This window comes from Idiotropiscis lumnitzeri, chromosome 13 (assembly GCF_059441095.1).
Source record: "Idiotropiscis lumnitzeri isolate Australia: NSW breed Sydney's pygmy pipehorse chromosome 13, RoL_Ilum_1.0, whole genome shotgun sequence".
In the NCBI taxonomy this organism is placed as follows: Eukaryota; Metazoa; Chordata; class Actinopteri; order Syngnathiformes; family Syngnathidae; genus Idiotropiscis; species Idiotropiscis lumnitzeri.
In genome coordinates this window covers 3,337,429-3,358,071 of record NC_142403.1, presented here as the reverse complement: position 1 = coordinate 3,358,071, position 20,643 = coordinate 3,337,429, and the positions used below count along the sequence as shown (strand labels likewise).

General features: G+C 38.7%; 1 protein-coding gene across 1 annotated transcript; it reads right to left on the bottom strand.

Moving 5' to 3' along the window:
• Nucleotides 1-465: 465 nt before the first annotated feature.
• dnai3 (dynein axonemal intermediate chain 3) lies at nt 466-20,613 on the bottom strand. Its single transcript, XM_088313520.1, has 23 exons — nt 20,597-20,613; nt 19,993-20,089; nt 16,957-17,141; nt 15,736-15,840; nt 15,487-15,612; nt 15,212-15,411; nt 14,347-14,460; nt 13,948-14,144; nt 13,492-13,595; nt 12,655-12,744; nt 12,404-12,493; nt 11,144-11,263; nt 8,206-8,279; nt 7,689-7,839; nt 6,490-6,592; nt 5,864-5,982; nt 5,215-5,275; nt 4,896-5,038; nt 4,601-4,808; nt 4,098-4,189; nt 3,745-3,858; nt 1,236-1,359; nt 466-1,137 (listed from the first exon to the last, which is right to left on the bottom strand). The coding sequence occupies exons 2-22, from the start codon at nt 20,036-20,038 to the stop codon at nt 1,249-1,251; spliced, it is 2,553 nt and encodes an 850-aa protein (XP_088169646.1). The 5' UTR covers nt 20,039-20,089; nt 20,597-20,613; the 3' UTR covers nt 466-1,137; nt 1,236-1,248.
• Between the last annotated feature and the right edge of the window lie 30 nt (nt 20,614-20,643).

The following is a 20,643-nucleotide window of genomic DNA, read 5'->3' as shown; positions in this document are numbered from 1 at the left end:
ATAATCTGCTGATTTATTTATTGGTCGGGCCTAATTGATCATATTATGGTATTATTATTGCTCTTATTATAGCATAAATTAATTAATTTGTGTTATAATTTAATTCACGGTTTTAGGTCTGCTTCATTTGTTTAATAATATGTACAGCAATGAAGACTGGCTGACAGGAAACTGCTCAGCTGAATAGCGTGCTGGTCAAGTCATAGCTGTTGAATTTAAGACAACAGTTATACAACTTTAATACAGATTCAGGTCTCAAACTGTCTATTTAATGAAAAATGTGTTTATCAACAGCATGTGAAATGAGCCATAAATAATGAGTAAGAAAAATAATGACAAGGCTCTCAACAACAGATCCATATCATGAAATTAAATCAGCCTGAAAATGACTTCCTTCCGATGTACAATGTTCAAGCTGCAACCTTGAGAAGCCAAGAAAATAAAAAGGCACTGATGGATAGCATTGCCCAGAAATAAGATCTCACAGAATTGGATGGGGAGGAAATTGACTTGAAACCCTGAAGATGATATGAAATGATATTTGTTCAGTTTCGTAAGGATTAATAATTCAACATTTGTTAACATTAAATAGATGCGAAAATGTTACCTTTAAAATGTTTACATTTTTTGGTTTAAAAGTAGTTTGTAAACCACTTTTAGTCAGATGTTAAAATGGTGACCTGACAATAGAATATTATTCAAATTATATTTTAAAAAAATAAATAAATCATCACTCTCTGGCCACAATTGATGGCTGTGATTTAATTTTCAGGGCTGGGCAGTCCGTCCCAGGGGCGGAATGATCCGGTACATTGGCCCAGCCGAAGGCCCATTTTTGGAGAGGGTGACACATTTTAAAAAAGGGCCCAATTAACAAAGGCCGGAGGTTGATTTTAGTCAGGCCCTTGTGCTTGTGATGTGGTCGCGAGCCAAAAGTTCATCTCAATCTCCTCAGCGAATTGGGCAAAGCGAACCGTTGCGTGTAGAAAATACGCTTTGTACGTACAACTGCATGTCGGGTATACATTTGTGAGGGAGTTGCTTTAGTCAGGGAAGCAAGGGTAGGTTGCAGGATTGTGAAGTGAGGCAACGTTCAAATGTCGCTAACAGCTTTAACATTACAGACTGCGCCTTTAACTGAAAAAAAAAAACAATAATCAAATATAACCTGTACATTTGAAAGTAAAAAACGTGTCTGTGGATGGTCCAAATGATTTGCAAGTAAAAATACAAACCATGTGTGTGTTGTTATGGCACCAGGCCCATGCTTTTAAGGATGGTTTCTTCAAGTGCGAGAAAATTACCATACTCCTTCATTTCATCCTGTTCTTCTGTTGGGGTCCCTGGCTTCTCAGACTCCTTTAGAAAATAATAAGGAAGAATTAAAATGAAAAAATTTGTGAAACATTCTGTTGTTGCATTTTGTTTCATTGCATTGACAAATAATGAAAGAATTATCCTTAACGCAGTGTTAGTCACTGACTCAGATGTCAAGATCTTCATCTATGCCCTGATCACTAACCGGGTTTACGCGGATCCTTGTATTCCGATCGGAATGACCAAACAGAAAGAAATGCTTCCTATGAACACCTCAATCAGAATAAATTGGCCAAATCAGAATGCAATTCCATTCAGGAGATGGTATATTCCTTTCATCAATAAGCACAGAAGTGATGCATACACTTCAATCGGGATACAAGAATAAAATTTCTTTAATCCGATCAGAGTTCGCATTATTATTCTAATCGGAGGCACTCTTTTCATTGAAACAAAATATATTGATCACACATCACACTTTTGATCAAACCAATTATTTTGAGATGCACAGAATGACCAAATTTTCCAGAAATAATAGTGGAAGAAGAAGGATCAACTTCCATCTCAACAAAACATCGCCCCATCCATTTCTACTTTAAAACATTGCATTATTTCGCGTATATCTCTTTTGTGCTTTTACGGACGTCGAGTTAACGCTTCCAAACGGAGCTGCAACGTATCCTCCAGACCACACTTTTCTAGCCATGTCTTTTGTTTGCTCTGCTTCAGCTCGCTTCCGGGAATAAGAAAAAGACGCATACTGACGTCTCAGACAAGCGCATTAAAGATGGTTTGTTCCAAAACTTCTAAATAAAGGTTTTCATGGGCAACAATCGGATTAACAATCAACATTAACCACAGCACTCGTTTGGAATAAAATCTTGAATGGAACGGACTTGATCGGGTCAGAATATTCTGAATGGGGTGTAAACATGAGGCATTTTTATTCTCATCAGGCGTTTAATACAAATAAATGTGTGAATGTAAATGAAGCATGCGTCCGGACTGGACATACTCCGTGATGACGGAAATGCGCAGTGGCACACTTGAAAGTATCAGCTTATAACCAAAGCTGTCAGAAAGAGGAGCTTGTTTGAAACTACTTGTAATTAGTTTTTTATCAGTTTTATATGGAAACAATCACAAACAGTCGTCCTGTGATCTTCAATCAGAATGATTTCAATCGGAATGACAAAAAAACGTTCATGTGATCCCCGCTAATGTCCATGCCTGCATGTCCTGACTGGGGCACCTAACGAGGTCTTGGTCAGAGTCAGGTGACTCTGCGAACAGGCTGCTAGCCCGCTCAAAACTTGGGCAGCACATCATCAACCGCCCTCGTGCACCTTCAATGACTCCAAATCAAGTTCCGTCTAGTCTTCTACTATGGTTTTTACTGTTGAAACCTCTCCTGCTTGAAATCTGTCATGCTGTCCCCCCTAGAAATATTCTGTTAGGTTTAAATGCCCTGACGCCTTTTGGGAGAGCTTACTGAAATAACTTACTAAAGGTAACGGCCGAAATAAAAAGATGGCTGAGCGTCCAGGAGGAACCAGACATGGTATTAATTTCCACCGGCCGGTGGGGGAAAGAGCGGGACAAAACGGAAGCGCGCAGGCAGCTCGCCCGCTCGCAGCCGCTCCTCGTGACTCCTCCTCCTTTCTCTCCCCCACCGGCTCTGCTTTTATTAGAGCTTGACTCAAGAATCACCAGGAGACAAGAAATTAAAATACAATGAAGGTCTGTTTAGCCTAAACTAAATCACCAGAAGACAGGAGAGTAACTGACAATGGTGGTCTGTTTTAGAGTAAACTAATCACCAGAAGACAGGAGATGAATTAACAATGTATGTCCGATTAGACTAAAACAAAAATGTGAGTGTGTGTGCGTGGTGCAATCATTAATGATACAAGTAGTGTATAAAAACATAATTAGAAATACACAAACTGAGTTCATAAAGTTACTTGAGGTTAGTGTGATCTTCAGTTTATTTTACATATTCTCAAGCACTTTTCAAATACCATTTAGTCCCTAAAGCATACCTTCGATAAGGAGATCAGCAAACGCCTAATACAAACATACATTCACGCATGCATGCCATCTCCGTGTACACTTCTAGATATTGACAATAAACAGAAATTTTTCCATATACTGTGGGATTAAGTAGAGAGACAATTCAAGATCAGAATAACCAAGGTTTCCCCAGAAGGGTTTCAAGAATTAGTCAATAGACATGCGACAAACGCCTCCCTGTAATGGGGCATAGGATTTCCATGTTTATGAATTAATCATTATGTTAGACAGAACATCAATACATAATATAATCTACAATTTCAATATCAAAACTGATGCACACCCATTAAAAGAGTTAACTGGCAAAGACTCGCTCTGAATTCTACCTGTTTCAGTATCAAATCAAGATCTCACCGCTTTCTTTTGCTCCTCTGATGGCGGTCTCTGGGTTTCCCACTCTTCTTTCCTCTTCAAAAGATCATTTAGCCTCACCTGCTGATGATTAATGCATTTCCCCACGTTCAATTTCTACAAACATGCGAGAGCAGAAAAAAGAAACAGTTTGAAGCTGGAATGTCTGCTTGACATACTGTATGACACAAAAATCCATTCGTTCTTCGTCAACGTGGATTAGCCCAATAGGCCATCGACTCAAGACAAATAAAAAATGACGGAACAAAAACAAGCCTGCACTGAGGTAAATTTGGTTGGGATTGCTAAAAATAATATCGAAAAAGACGTTCTGTTTGCATGACAAACTGTCTCACCTCATTCCTGGAAGCAATGTAGTACACCGGTGGGATTTGAAATACACGGACTATTCCAAGATTGTCAGCCAAAGTCAGGAAGTGCTGCTTGGCTGGAGTAACATAAAACCAATCATATAAACGTCCATAAAAACTTCTTCAATAAACAAAATCTCATGAGGCACTATCACATCACACCATCATAATATCACCAGAAAGCAAAAACATGAATGCAGGAACACCAGCATGCTCACAAGAGAAAAAGGAATAACTGTCCGCAGTAGAGATGCAGTATGATGGAAACTGTCACACATTACACACAGGAGCTGTGTCGAAACAATTTGCCAGACAATGCTCTGTATACGTTAACACATTTGAGAGCTATTTCCTCTACAGTACTTAAATACCTCAAAAGGAATTTAATACTACAAGGACCTAAAAATGCAGCAACGATATTTACTCATGAGGTGTATTTCATAATTGCAATTTTGTGAAACTGAACTAAATCATATTTGTATACTCACAGGAAATCGTCCATGGTTTCATGGAGGTTATCTTGCCATTGGTCATGTGTTCTTGCACGTGCACAGCTGCTCCTGACTTTTCTAGAATGTTCCACACTTCAATTTTTCCGTCCCCTTTCCCGATGAAGAAAATTGCAGGCCGGGTCAAAGACCAGCATGCTGAAGTATAAAGTCCCTCCGAGCACGGGAACAGGAAAATGGGGCCGTCCTGGAAGTCGGTTTGGAAAAACTCAAAAACCACAACCAGGGAAAGGAAATGAATGTCTTTGTTTAGTCAAACTAACAACTTTTTTACCAGCACTCCTTCTTTCCAAATGGCAATATTGCAGCTTCCAAACAGTGATGTTCCAGTCAAGACAATGTCTTTAAAAAAGGGCGAGCGCTCTATTGTATTAACCAAGCAGGGGTGGATTCTGAACAAATGAAGGGGCTTGGGACCTTGGGACACATGAGAAAAGTTGGTGTTTATCATCCAGCATCAAGTGTACTGAGTTGACTGATTTTGCGTCACAATTATAGCGTTCCTTTTAAATAGTTCAAATTACAGGTGAAATAGTGGCTCTTAGAGTTTAAAATGTTGCACTAATTGTCATCCAATGTGTAACGTAACTCACTAAGCAGTTGTTCAAGGTCATTTTTGTCCATTTTCCAGTCGGTGTAAACAATCTCCCCATCCTGGAAAAAGAAATTATGTACATATAGAGACACTCATCAGTCGCCAGTTAACATTTGTCCTAAGCAGGACTTGAACTGTGTTCTTAAGTGCTGTCCACTATTGTCTTGAAATTCCAAAGGCAAAAAAAATACTCTACAATGCATTATATAAGCATTCATGCATATTAACCTCTGGAGCAAAGCATAATCTAACTTGGAGGCAGAGTATTTCAATTGCCCACAATTGAGTTTTTGTGCATGTTACCTCAGAACCAATACTGGTTCTGGCTGAAAGACAAGAACTCACATGCCCCAAAAGAGCAGAATATTTTGTTATTTGAAGGCATTTGCTGCCACTAAATATGGTTAAATCAAGTGAACAATTAATAATTTAGATGCGCAAGCATTGAAGCGTTAATGGCAATCTTTGCCTCACAACATTAACACAAATTGATGAGTTTAGAGTACAAATCATGTACTGGAATAATGCCAGTGCTTGATAAGGTAGAAATACAGTATGAGAAATTTTTTGCTGGTTGGGAAGTGTTTATCCAAGAACATTAGTGCAGTCAGTATGTTGAGAATAAATATGGCTTCAGGGATATTTACCTGAGTTCCAATATAAATTTTGGTATTTATGTCTGGCACAGGTAAAAGTCCTTTGGCTGAGGGTATTTGTAGCTGACTGTAGTCTGGAGTTACTGCTGAGCCTTCACCACCACCATTTTCTTGAGCATCACAAAGTCATCGCGATGTAAAAAAAAACAAAACAAATGGACTCAGTAAACTGTTGAGAAATGTAATTCAGGAGAATGCTTCTGCGTTTTGCTATGTAATGACTTTAAAGGGGATATACACTGATTTTTTTTAAACAAATCAATCAATCAATAAAACCTTTGTTTAATTTGTAAAGCAGATTCTTACTTAAAAAGTAATAAGTGTCTCCAAGTTTAGCTCGCTGCCAACCAAAGCCGATCCTGAAATCCTGAACATGAATAAGGTTCTGCCTTCTGATCACAGTTTTACTTTCTTTTCATCAGTCATTTGAGCTTGAATGTTTTGATTTTGGCACAACTCTGTCACAGGTCTGGGAAATTATTAAATATTCCCACATACCCCCTGCAATGTGCTCTCAAACCCCTGGTTGGGAAACACTACTTGTAGTAACCAAGGAAAATTGCGGCACGTGCAGTCTCAAGAATCAAAACCACAAAGCAATAACTTTCACCTCTCACCTGAGATTGTGGCGTTGTTGTTAATAGTATTATTGGTGAAGGGGTAAAGGCTGAATTTTATTGGGGCGTAATCGCCGTTCCTTTCCATGTTTACCAAAGGAACCTAAAACAAGAAAATGTATGTTTGATTACCGTTAAAATGAAAGCACCCTTCATCCGGTCAACTATAGGTATGGAAAACATTACACATGTTCTCCTTTTAAAGTCTATAGAGGTGGAATTGTTAACAGATATAAAATAATTCGCCTTTGTTCAGTTCAGCATGCAGAAAATGAGGTCAAAACATTTGATCAATTCTACTGAATCCGTATAGATTATTTTATTAACACACAATTTTCAACATGTCTCATGTCCCTCACAGTTTTACTGCAGTCCAAGTCCACTTCTCCGTACACTCAAAATGTGACTGTCAGGACCTCATTCAGGAGGCTCATAAAGCTTCATTCAGTTCGGTGCGACTTTCTTCGACGAGAAATTCTTTTTAACACCTTGAATGGAAAGACTTGAAATATGGATCCCTGTTTATGCAGAACGATGACAAAAGTATGACCTGAAACATTCCTCGGTAGTTGGCACATTGTGTGCTTTGTACAAAAACAAAATTTACGAAGGCTTGAAGGGTTACGTAAGATGCATTTGCTTTTGCAATAGAATTATGATGTTTTGCCATTTTGGTATTTTTTTGCGTGTGAAACAGTTTGCAAAAATAACCAGTAGATACAAAAATGTGCTTAAGTCATCAGAAAAAAATGAACAACTTAACTGACTTTTTTATTCTTAAAAAAAAAAAAAAAATCCATGGATTTGCTAAAACGACAGATCTGCTGCTCTCCACCAACGTATACGTTTGAAGCAGAATAGAGTAGAAATTATAGTTTTGCCTCTCACTGTCTCTTTTGGAGTCCACCATTACCTGGATGCTTCCGAAGCCTCCTTTTTTTATTTGTTTTCATTTATTGTATTTTATTTCTTCAGTGTAGTTGCCCCATTTTTATGTAAGTTAATTGTATACGCAGTGTTGCTTCACAGACCATTTTCTTATTATGATTTTTATTCTAAAACGGAAACATTGCACTTTGTAAATGGATTGCCACAATCATTCATGTGCAAAACCCAATAAACAAAGTTTCAAAAAAATAAATTGAAATGTGAAGACAGCTATTTTGTGACGTGATATAAATCATTGCATCATGCTGTACCGTGATGAAGGGTTTCCACATCCGCTCCAAGTGTTTGAAAGGGTTGTTGTCACTGTAATTCGCCATCTGATTCTCCGAATCATTCTGTTTCTTCTCAGGTGCGGTCTGGCGCGCTTGTTTTGGCACTCGGATATCCCAGAACATTAAAGAGCTACAGTTTAAAAAAAAAAAAGACATTATGTGGACATTAATATTATTTTATCTTTAGAACGGCTATTGAAACACATTGTTAAACCAGCACATTGTTAAGAGTCTCAACAGATTGATAAGAGTCGATGTATGAAATATAAATGAATGAATTCTGAGAAATACAGAAGGTAAAAAAGTCAATCCAAATATTGTGTATACAGTATTGCATTATAAAACAAACATAGTTGATGATCTTAATGTTGCCTTGGCAACGACAAAGATGAACTTCTTCTAATTAGACGCCATCATTCCATGTAAAATTATCAATAATGTATTAAATTTCTTTCCTTCTTTTTTCCCCCCTTTTTAACTTCCTTTAATGACTTACCTGTCAGGGGAGCAGGTGATAAGCTGAACAGAAATATTGGATGTGTTCTCCACTGGAACGCCCTGAGCAGATACCTAATCAGAGGTCAAGAAGAGTTACAAATTCAACAAATATTTATCAAGCTGAAAACTTTGAAATGAATATGCTACCAAACAAGGAACTGAGGAAGGCATATTAAATTGTTAATGTTCATGATTTGTGATTTTTTTTTTTTTTAATAATCCAGATGCAGCAGGTTTCAAGGATTATTATAAAGGATGAGAAGAACCTGATCATACTGTATTTAATAATTTTAGAACTACTGGACATGTCGAGCAACTACTGAACTTGTTCAAGGGCACTCATATTGCATTCCAAGTCAACCAAGGATTTATTTGAACAAGGCTGTGGTATTATGTTATCTGGACAGCCTCAGTTTTGTAAGGTAGTTCAAATGTAAAAATAAAGAAAACAACATACCTGAATGTGGATTTATCGGATTCTACGTAAGTAAATTGCAACAAATCACACCAGCAAGCAGCTGCTCTTTTGTAACCATCGTTAGCTTTCAGCTTGAATTCTTTAAGGTATGTGCAAATTAAAAATGAAGACGATCAATGTATGGGTGGATTTAAGACATAAGTTTGGAGAAGCATTTCTGACATGTTTATAAGTGATTGTGCAACTTTGAAGGCGACCCTGTGGCCTTACCATATTTAGCTGTAAATATTTAGTGCATTTTAAAATGGAACCAACAACGATGGCACCATGAATACAATGAAAGTATCTGAGTACAAAAATAATTATATGGTATTCCACTATTCTCGGGAATAAAACATTTTTGAATGCACAAGATAATGGAATCAGATGAATAAAGTAGGAAATAGAATAAAGCCAAATAAAAAAATGTCAACTTTATGTATCAAAAAATTTTTGCTTTGATTTAGGAGCTTGTCTCATTTAAAAGTTTTGAATTGATCAGTAAAACCAAAACGAGGTCTCCACTTGAATTAAAAAAGAAATTTTAAAAAATCCCCCATCGGGCAACTGGTTAGCATGATGGCCTCACAATGCAGAGGTCATGGGTTCGATTCCTGCTCCGGCCTTCCTATGTGGAGTTTGCATGTTCTCCCCGTGCCTGTGTGGGTACTCTGGTTTCCACCCACATTCCAAAAACATGCATGGCAGGTTGATTGGACACTCTGAATTGGCCCTAGGTGTGAGTGTGAGCGCGGATGGTTGTTCGTCTCTGTGTGCCCTTCGATTGGTTGGCAACCAGTTCAGGGTGTATCCCGCCTACTGACCGAAGATAACTGGGATAGGCTCCAGCACCCTCCACCCGGCGACCCTTGTGAGGAGAAGCGGTACAGATAATGGATGGATGGATAAATCCCCCATCTTGATTTGTTGAGTGAGCGTTGTCTGTAAAGCAGAGATTGCTTTATCCTGCACCCTTTTCCCCTTGCGCTGATAGGGATTGAGCAAAATGAAATAATCAAATATTCAAGAACAGTTGGAGAAATCTAGCAACAACGTTCTCGTGAGCACATTTTCTGAGGAACTGTCACAATTGAATGAATGTTGTACTCACATACGCTCAAGGGCTTTTATAATTTCAACACCATCCATTCAGTTCTACCATTTTCTATACGGTCCCTTCCATTTGAACTTTTCAACAAGTGTGTGGTAAAAAAGTCACATGCTAACCATCTGATGGCATTGACATTACCAGTCAGAGTTGGATGATCATTAAACCCATTCCATCCTCTTATTATGTGAAGAAGCCAAAGGGTTCATGAAGTTGAGTTGATGGCAATCAGCTCATTCCATAGCATAATGCCTTAATGCATTCACATCTTTAAATCACCTTTTGTTTTGTTTGTTTGGATGATTCATTCTTCATTTTGTGTTTGTCAAAATAATTTACAATATTAACATGAACCTGGAAGCGAATCTTCTCTCAACAAAACAAAATGTCCGCCACGGTAATTGCCGAGATTTGCCGAACTCATCTGAAGGCGCCAATTGATGCTTTTGCTCTCTTCCTATTCTGTTCATGACACTGCGTTAGTCGCAGTGCTCTTGTTTACATCACGGATTAGGAGGATTACCACTACTAGGTATACGGGCAGCCAGCAGAAGCAGCGGCAGACAAGGCAGTTTGAAAAGAAAAACAGCATAAAAAGCAAAACTAAAAAATAAAGGACAGCATCGACTGTGTAATTACCAGTCGATGGAGTTGATTGTCTAATCTTGCCAGCCCTATACACATGTGGACAGAAATGTTGGTACCCCTCTGTTAAGAAAAGACAAACTAAATAAGAATTTTAGTACTTTGGATTGTTCTTCAACAGATTTCTAAAACTAACTCATGAAACAGGCCTTGACAAAAATGATGGTGCCACCAGATTGACATTTTTTTTCTACCATATAGAGACAACCAAAAGTGAGACAACCAAAGTGAGCCATCGAATTAGAATCACGGATGTCTTCAAACTTGCAAGCAGGCAGTCGACCTATTTGAAATGTGACAAGTAGTCAGTGAGCTGTTAGGTGACATGATTTGTAAATACGCTAAACATGGACCACGGGAAGCAAAAGTTTTGTCAGGATATTAAAAAAAAATTATAGACAAGCATGTGACCCAAAATACCTGCTAAGAGATGCACAAGCCTCATTGAAAGTTCCAAAAATTATGTGATTGCAGTAATTGTCTCAGAAGATTGTGCAACAAAAACGACTAAGGTTAAGGTTACTAAGTTTATTCAAACTTTGACAGCCATGGGAAATTTTTTTTGTCAGTTTAAAAATCTAGCCGTAGTAATCATGGGCTGTCACGTTTGCACATTCTGTCCCACTGCGTTGTCTCATTTCTATCCAGTTCTGTTAATGATGGCCCGAAATGTTCTTGTCGTGGCCTCCAGGAACATTACGTGCACTTAGCCTAAGTGTCCCGTACCTCAAATGTCTGAGGCAGCCAGTGGACATCTGTAATCGGTGCCTTGTGGCTGTTCTCCACACCAGACATTGCGCTGTAGCGCACAACCGGAGCTTTACTGTGTTTCTTGTCCTCGAGGCCCTGTCAATGGATTGTGCATGGGGGGACAGGAGTGAAGTGAGTTGAGTATTGGTCAAAGCTAGAGTGCCACAATCCATCAATCGTACTTTTATACTGACGTTTAGCAATTGAGCTCATCACGTCATCCAACTAAGTCACGTGGTGGGAAAGGTGAATGCCTCCAAATTCAAGTATTTTACTTATTCATTTGGTTGCCAAACATGCCACAGGTGCCTCTCGCTTCCACGAGCCTCAATATAGAACTAAAGTCTTGTTTGCACGCTTGTTTGTTATCTTCAGGGACAAGCTGCGATGGTAGGTGAAGGTGGAGGGGTTTGCGTAACAGCTGGAGGGTGATAGCTGATGCTGTTGGCTTTGGGAAATGAATAGCAAACAGGGGCAGAAAGAGAATGAAGGGAGAGGGCGGGAGTAGGCAAAGGAAAAAACAAGAAGCAGGGAGAGGGATGGCGACAGCTGGCCAACTAGAGGGACAATAAAAGCACATAAAGCAAATGTGGGCAGATGTGTCTCTTTAAATAAAGCTGCCGAGTCAATGGTGACAGGGGAGATTTGTCTGTTTAATGATTTGGCTCTTTAAGATAGATATGAGCTATTTAATGGACTGGCCCAATTTATTATCCAATGGGAGGCCATTTGCCTTTTTTTTCTCTGTCTTTACTTACTCCAAAGTATCTCGCAGGACAGAGCGGCCCTCTGATTGTCTTTAATATTGCTCTGATGTTAGGCCAAATGAAATACTGTACTCTGAATTTGTGACAACCTGTAAGATGTTTGAAGACAACCTAATTATATTCTTTCCTTTTGCACCAAGATGAATTAAATCATTTAGATTTGCTTTAAGATTGACTTTGATTAAGTTTTAGACATAGGTGTGATGTGGCTTGTTTGAAAAAGACTAATTATACAGTCACGTTGCCATCTAATGAAACAGTGAGGAACCATGGACTGTCATCAGTTGTCAGAGTCGATACACAGCATTTCTTAAGCACCCATACCCATACTTGACTAAACCATTCTGACATCATCATAAGATCACAATTAGGGTACTAAAAGCCACATGTAATAAAATATCGCTTGGCAAAATACTGTGTATTATTATATGAAGACAGTGCTCATTAGAGACAGAATATGGGTACTTACCAGCATGTCAGTTTTGATAGACTCATGTTTATGACCATGTGGGGCTGGGTGTAAATGAGCGATGTAAGCAGATATTTCCCACAATACGACCTAAAGAATACACGTTTCCATACCAGTTATTGGTTATCGCAATGTCTCTTCACAAAGCATGAGCAGCAAATTGATGAAAACAGCAGAGAGAAAGGTGTTCCAAGGCCAAAAGCAGCAGGGGCAGGCAAGGCTGAGACGCAAAGTAGAGTGAAAGTAAGCACCTGGCCGTTCACGCAGCCGCCAACAATAATATTTGGATCAGACGGGCAGAACTCAAAGGCAAGAATGTCATCTGGGCACTCCAGCAGAATCTGCAACACAAAAATACGTGCACACACATGGTCAGTGCAGATGACATTTTCATGCACAGTATGAGATGGAATTCCATATGCTTGTCTAATGATAGTTTATCTTTTAATCAACAAAACAAACTGCATAAAAAGCTTCTATATTGGGTGACGTCCAGAGAGGCTATACAAAGTTGCTAGTACTCAGCATCAGCATTGTGCGGTTTGAAAATTGGTTGAATAGATGAGTTAAAATACATCAGTGATATTAATAGCTGGACAACAAGACTACTTACATATTCATCCGCACTTTAAACTGTTACAGAATATTGTGGTAATATGACCGGAGCTATAACGGACAATGACATGGATCAGATAAGACAAGAATCATCAAGAGGGATTATATTGCGCTCTCTCGCCACCAATTATTGATCAGAGTATCTGCGTTCAGTCAATAAACATTCTCAGATTTCGCACAGGAAAATAATGATCTTTTTCACATTATTTGACTTTATCCTCCTCTATTCTTTACTTTTCTCTATCCATTAGGTGAATACATGTTTTTAGTGGGAAAAAAATACTCTTTATTAGTGTAACGATCAAAAGTTGCAATTCTATTTGAATAATTTGAACATATATAATTTTTCACGCGTGAGAAAATTGCATTCCTGTTATTCTTTAGTAAAATTGGTTTGGGTGTCGGGATATATTCTATGGAACACAGCACTAACAACTGTCAACAGAATGCACATCCAACTCAATTTTGCATACCTTGGCATGAGTGGGGTCAGAGAAGCTGTAAAAAACTATGAGAGGCCCAGTAGACCTGGTCAACTGCTGTTTCTTCTTTTCTGTCACTGCTACAGCGATCACACCTTGAAAAGCAACAACAAATAAATTTACCCAAATAAACCTCAGACAAAGAACAGTTTTCACTATAGCATCAGTAGCACTGTAATTAAAGACACTGGAAACACTGCGATTTATATTAAATTCCACGCTGATAGCTTTGGTTCCCCTCTCTCCATCCATTACGCATGGCTCAGCTTCACTGATGGCCGCTTTTAAAGACAACTTTGATCATACAAACAACCAGAGCATCAATATCACGTACTAGTGTCTATACATGTCACATCAGTATAAAACATTGTGACAGTGTATGTCCACCATTTGGAAACATTTTATAATTGTTGAGGGAAAGAAACAGGTGCCTTGAATGAGCTTTACTCTGAATGGTGGGATGCCAGTGCATGCAGATGATCTCCTTGTCCGGACAGTAATTCGGGTCAGAAAAGGCCTGATTCAGCATCAAAACATCGGACACCTTCCCAGACCAGTCAATGTCCTCAGTTTCTGTCCCCAATGCCATCCAGTCATCTTTGAACACGTTCATAATCTCCTCTTGCTGAAGGGCATGCAGAACCCTACAAAGAAGGAAGTTGCATTTAGCAGCTGGGGTTAGTGGTCCAACAACAAACATCGTGAAACATGAAAAAATATTTCACTTTATGAAAGCTTTGATAAGTATTTTCATGCTGAGTCGCAGAGGACGTTTTAGGGGATGAGTTTAATCAAGACAAAATATGCTCGAGAAACGAAATGACTCACTGTATAATCCTGCTTTACCTGTTTGTCACTGTATTGCAAAAATCACTTAAGCTCGGTGGAGTGGTGTTCTCCTTCTCATCTCTGCTCAATTCTCCTGGCGTGTACTGTGTACAGTTATTTCTCATAAACTTCCTGTAATGTACATGAAAGATATTGCTCACTAGGTGAATTCAAGCAGCCTAGGGTGTATAATCTGACTAAAATATACCCAGTACCCATTAAATAATGAATTTTAGAAGAAACACGGTATAAAAATATTGAGTAGAATAGACCTGCGATTGTCAGAGTGTGGTATGAGTACAATGAGTACAATTTCAAGGAATTCAGGAATTTCATCATCAACGGTCCATTATGTCCTAAAACGTTTCAGAGAATCTGCATTCATAATAATATTGCCTTTATTAGTCCCACAATGGGGAAATTCGAGATTCGAACCCAGGCCTCCTGGGGAGACTGGGTCCTGAACGCGGCGCCTTAGACCACTCGGCCATCCTTCATGTCAGTGGCAAGGCCAAAAACTAATACTGTGAATGCCCGTAACTTTCGTTCGCTCTGGCATTATTTTGTAAAAAAGGATATTGCCACATTGGCTCAGGAAGGACTTTGTGAAAAGTAGAACCACTGGAGTTGACTTATAGCAGGCGTCTTCAATCCTGTTCCTCGAGGGCCGGCGTCCTGCCCGTTTTCTACCTCTCCCTGGTGCAACACACCTGAGCGATCATTCTCGAGCTTCTGCAGACCTTGCTGATTATCTGATCATTTGAATCAGATGTGTTGCAGCAGAGAGAGATGGAAAACCTCCAGGGCACCGGCCCTCGAGGAACAGGATTGAGGACCCCTGACTTATAGGAATGTAAGTTATGCTTGTGAAACGTATTTGTACCATTGTGTCTGGGCACTGCTGCTCTGGAGTATGGGTATAGCCTGCACCGCGCAATCCCTCTGTAGCAGCTTGATGTTGAATCGCCTGTCTTGGTAGGACACACACTCCAGGTTGCCATCTTTTGCATCCATAACATTGCGGTCCGAAAGAGAGACCGGCATCCCAAAATCCCTCCGAGCTCTGGAGAACTTGTACAATAACTTATGAGGGAGACAGAACAGAGGAGACCTGAATTAAACAAAATGTTTCTAATGTTTAACTTGTTTTCTAAGCACCTTTCCTCGTGTCTCTTTGACAGATTCTTCATCTATTTGTTTTTCGCTGCCAAGTGATATCCATTCCTTTGGTTCTGGAGTTTTGATTTCAATCTCTAACTCTTCTTCAGGCTCAGATTCAGGAGGCTTCAGAACAAACAACAAACGGGACAAAAATGCCAACACTAAATGCACTGTCTAAGACTATATCACTTATAGGCACATTAAGAAAACAAAATACAAACTTGAGCAAAGAGGCTATCGACTTACATTGAGGATTCTTTCCTTTGCTTCTGGTGTCAAAACCAAATAGAACAGTTGGCCATAGGTGAAGTCCCGATCATAAACGAGCAAAAGCTCATCCTCTGGATAATCCTGTAAACAGAATGGATATTTAATGTACAGTATGTATCATATGAAAAATTACACCAGATGGAGTTTTTATGTTCTCCTTACGATTGCATAGGTAAAAAACTTGCATAGTAGATTAATTGAATATACGAAGTTGCCCATACTTAGGAATGTCAACGTGATTGGTTGGTTGGTTGTCTTTATGTGATCTGCAATTGACTGGCAAACAGTCGAGGTGCCTCTGTCTTACCCAAAGCAAGAAACAATAGGTGCCAGCGCAAAATGAGTTTATGCAGTGTTTCCCAACCTTTTTTGTCTTGTGGAACCCAAAACTTTGAACATGATTTTTTTTTTTAATATACATTTTTAAATCTAAAGAATTGTTTTTTTTTTAACTCAAAGGAATAATAATAAATATTTTGACATGAAAATAATTACTACATAGAAAATTAGATAAATTCAGAAAAAAAAACTACCTGTTGTAAACAACTCTTAGAACATTTACCGCAAAAAAATCTATTTTGAGTAAATGCCCTAAAAACTTTAATCAATTAATGAAACAAATTTACTTTCATCAGTAATCTGACCTTTGAGACAGTGGGGCCGACAAGCGCGTCTGTGGCACCATTTATTGATTTTGGAAATACATTATTAAATGTTTCCAGCACTCCCAGCAGTATGTTCACGTCCGTCCCTCTGGCTGGATGACACTTAGTTAATTAATGCTGAACGGAAAATGGATGGATGGTCATAGAAGCAATAAGATGACAATATTTACTTCTTTAAACAGTGCACCACGTTACGTGGTTTTCTTTTTGTGTGTGTGTGAGTGGGGGTGGGGCATCTCTCAACTTCGTGCTTTCTCCGCATGTGTGTCACAACAGGAACGCGTAGCATTCATATTAAAAGGCACATTTGTTTTTGTAATGTGAACAAGTACACAAAAATCAGATTCACAAAAAAACTCCAAGTTGGGCACTAATCTGTGCTGTTCGGCCTAACTTGACACATCCCAAGTTACACATGCATAATTAAAACAAAAATGTTTTTTGCCACAGCTCTTTACTTGGGAGTCTGTGCATCATCAGTGTCTTTGAACTATTGTCCGAGTGATTCATAGGACAATAAGATAAGCCTCACCAGAATAATCTGCTTCACAGGGCTGAAATCAGACACTGCAGCTTTTGTCTTCATGTCCTCTAAGATGTCATCTTTTTTCAGCAGCTTGTAGGGGTTCTCCGCTGTGACATCCTCATCAGCAATGCAACCAAAGTGCTCCTGGGTAGCAGATGTCAGGACCATGGGAATTATGTCCTCTGGGTGACCTTGAAAAAAAGTTCAGGCATAATCTTAAAATGCTTGAAATGGTGGACATTGTGTCAGATTATCTATAGCTATATAGCTATTTTTTTGGTTGCAGTGACGGGCTAAAAAGTCACACACCTAATAAAGATACCAATGTCGACCCTACAGACTATGACAAAATTGTAGAGATCCTACTTTTCGGATCAAATGGACAACTATGCTTCTTAAGGCTATCATCACACAGAATGTGAATGAAAACCAAATCTTTCTTATTGGTCTGTGTGCTGTTTTCAAGCTTGTAACAGTGAAACTAGTTTATTTCTCTTTTAACACGTAAAAATGCCTGAATTAAAATATCAAAACAGTGAGCGAAAATGTTTCCCACCCGAGTTTTTCATTATTGATAATCGATGTCTACAAGCATGTTGAGTCCAGAAGCATCTTCAGTATACATGGTGCTGCATAATGACAGTTTTCATCCTGCCTGTGGTCGCGCTCTTCAAAGTCTGTCCACATTGTTACAGAAAGGATGCAGGGAATGCTGGAGTACAGCTTAAGTAAACCCACTTCCCAGCTGGGTGTGTCGACCTTCCCACTAAACTCATTTAGACCTCACACCAATCATTGTAGTGGAAATTCACACCCGTCATCAAATGCGGTTAAGCGTCAACTTTGGTGATTGTAGCCATAGTAAATATTTGTCTGACAGATTAAGAGCGTGTGATGTGTAATGTCCCAGAAACCTGAAGAATGTAACTTCATTGCTTTTGTGTGTATTACTTAAGTGGAGCATTCTCATTTCTCAAACTCTTTCATCTTGTGTAATCCTACTAATGGACTGATTTTGCCTAAAATAAGCCTACAACCTTACCAGAGACCATGAAAATGTTGGGTCTGTTTTTTATTTTTCGGTTATTTTCACCACTATGGCCCAACCTACCCCACGGCCACGTTTTGTCAGTGAACGTGTTTAAACTTAAACTTGTTTATTTTGGAAATTTCACGATTGAGATTTGGGGGAAGGGGGTCACTTTGGGGGTCATTCTCATCTTGCTGACCCTAAAACCATTCGTTTCAAATCAGGTTACAAGGTAAGATGACCTACACTAAATACTATACAGTGCTTGTGACCTGTATTTGACCAAAAGCAATGTTGTAAATTAGACTGACAATGACAATAGAACCACAGGTGAGAACGGAGCATGCCTAAGGCTAAAAAGATTCCACAGATCACATCAAAGGAATGCTTAACATTCTTCCTACGTCGCCAAAATAAGAGGCATAAAAATGTGTTAAACGTTATGTATTTATCTCAGAGTTATGAAACTTTTTTAAAAATGTACATATTGCATTTGTTGAGACTAATGTTCTTTTGAACGTATGTGAAATCAAATGAGGTGTTGGGCTGCTTGAGTTCGCCTGGTCTGAGGGGAGAATATGTCGCTACGGAGCCACACAAGTCTTTAGATACGCATTTGCAAATCTCTTCATGCATTTGCGACTCGTGCACGGCAGGACTGTAGCAAAAGTTACATGTAAGAACGCAGCCAATCAAGAGGCCCAAGGGGAATACAAATCAATGTACACATTTGCCAATTGTTGTCACGCATTTGTGACTTCAATTACGCATTTGTAGATTCTCGGTACACATATGCGACTCTAGTTACAGGTATGGATTCTTTTTACACATTTGTGGATTGAAATACGCATTTTGTAAATAGTTTTGCTCCAATAATGGCCCCATAAAATTACACACGCTTCAGTGCAACGAGTAACAAAGGCAGCGACACAGAGTGAAGTTTTATCGCCAGATTATTATCCCTAATAAGCGCAGCAACACTTATTTTATTTTGATTATTTATATTTGCACTGGAGAGAGGAGCTCTCCAATCACATTGTACACTGAGTATAATGACAATAATGGCAATTCTAATTCTAATTCAAATTCTAGTGAGGATAAGTGGTTCAGAAAATAGATGACTGAATAACAAACGCTATGACACTGCACTGTGTTGTACTGTCATAATAGTAATTAATACTTGTTGGAACACAAACAGCGACGGCTCGTTGAAGTGTCGCTGTGGTAAGTGATATTTTTAATCTTTTTTTGTCCTTGAAAATGTCCTTGAAAAGTGGACTGGTAACCTGTATACCCTGTATTATCAAACTTTTTAAATTGAAAGCTAATTAAAATTAGCAAATTTTTATATAAGAAAAATGCTCAAAACGAAATAAAAACTATAATTAAAATTAGAAAACTATAATAACCCTGGTGGGCGCGTGTACAGTATGTGTGTGTGATGTGCATTGTTGAAATGCCGCTGCAAATTAATTCATTTTGTGAGTTATTTATGGTTGGAAGTATTAATATTAATTTTATAAAACACTCTTCCATGCACACTGCTCTGTTTTTAAAAATCTAAAAATTCAGATACAGAAAATTGTTCAGGAAGTGAAATAGGTTGGAGGCTCTGTGCCACCACCACACTGCAACCACTACAAAAAGGCAGTCTCGAGTCCTGCGCTCAAATATACGTCAGCGAATGAAATTATCGTTGCACAAAAAACAGCCGTTCACACTTGGCATTAGTCGTCCGTGGCACATTGTCGTTCATATCCGTTGACATTTTTCAGGCCATGAAAAACAGTGTGGGGTCTTTTCAGTTTAGAGCACCCAAGCAGTGGCCCTGTGGATATAGACCTTCTTTGTAAGTCTTTTTTTATTTTAATTTTAATTTTTCATGTAATTTCAAAGAATTTCTATTTTACAAAGATTGTCGAAGATAATTTTCATTTTATTACAGCTCAGCTCTCAACATCTTTGGCCTTCTTTCCATTTCATTATATTACATTTGATTACTTTACACCCACCTGCGCCATCGTTTCCACTGCTGGCTGAGCTTGTCTTTGATGGCATGTTTGCTCATGTAATAACTCGAAGGATGGAAATGGTAAATCAGTTCCGACTCTGTAGACAAACAAACAAACAGACAAATGACAAATCCCAATGTAGTAATCTCCAAGTAAAGGCATTATCACAGATTTAAATAAAGAACAATGAAATATTATACTAATTAATAGTAGTAAGAGTGCGGTTATTGGTTTGCTCGGTCAGTACCCGCGAGGAAACGTAGTCATTTCTAAGGAAATGGCGACACCTTGCGGTACACATATTATGTCGTGCACTTTTGCTATCCTTACATGAAGTATAGTAAAAAATAAAAATACAATAGCCTACAATAACAACGTGCACGATGGCAATAAAATAGATGAAGTCATGCCGACTTCCATAGCCACACAAGACTCAGTCATTCAAGTAACGTTTGCTAAAGAGAACTACGAATAGTTTGACTGGTCAAAAGTGTAGAATATGCTTCCATTTAGTCGCGATATCAATGGCATGAAAGTGAATTTATTTAGCAACAATATAAAAAGCAGAAATCTCAATTCCTCCGGCGCTCGAAGAAGCCCTTACCCTCGTCAAGAGCCTCCCCTTTTTGCTTTAAAATTGAACTGTTTGGT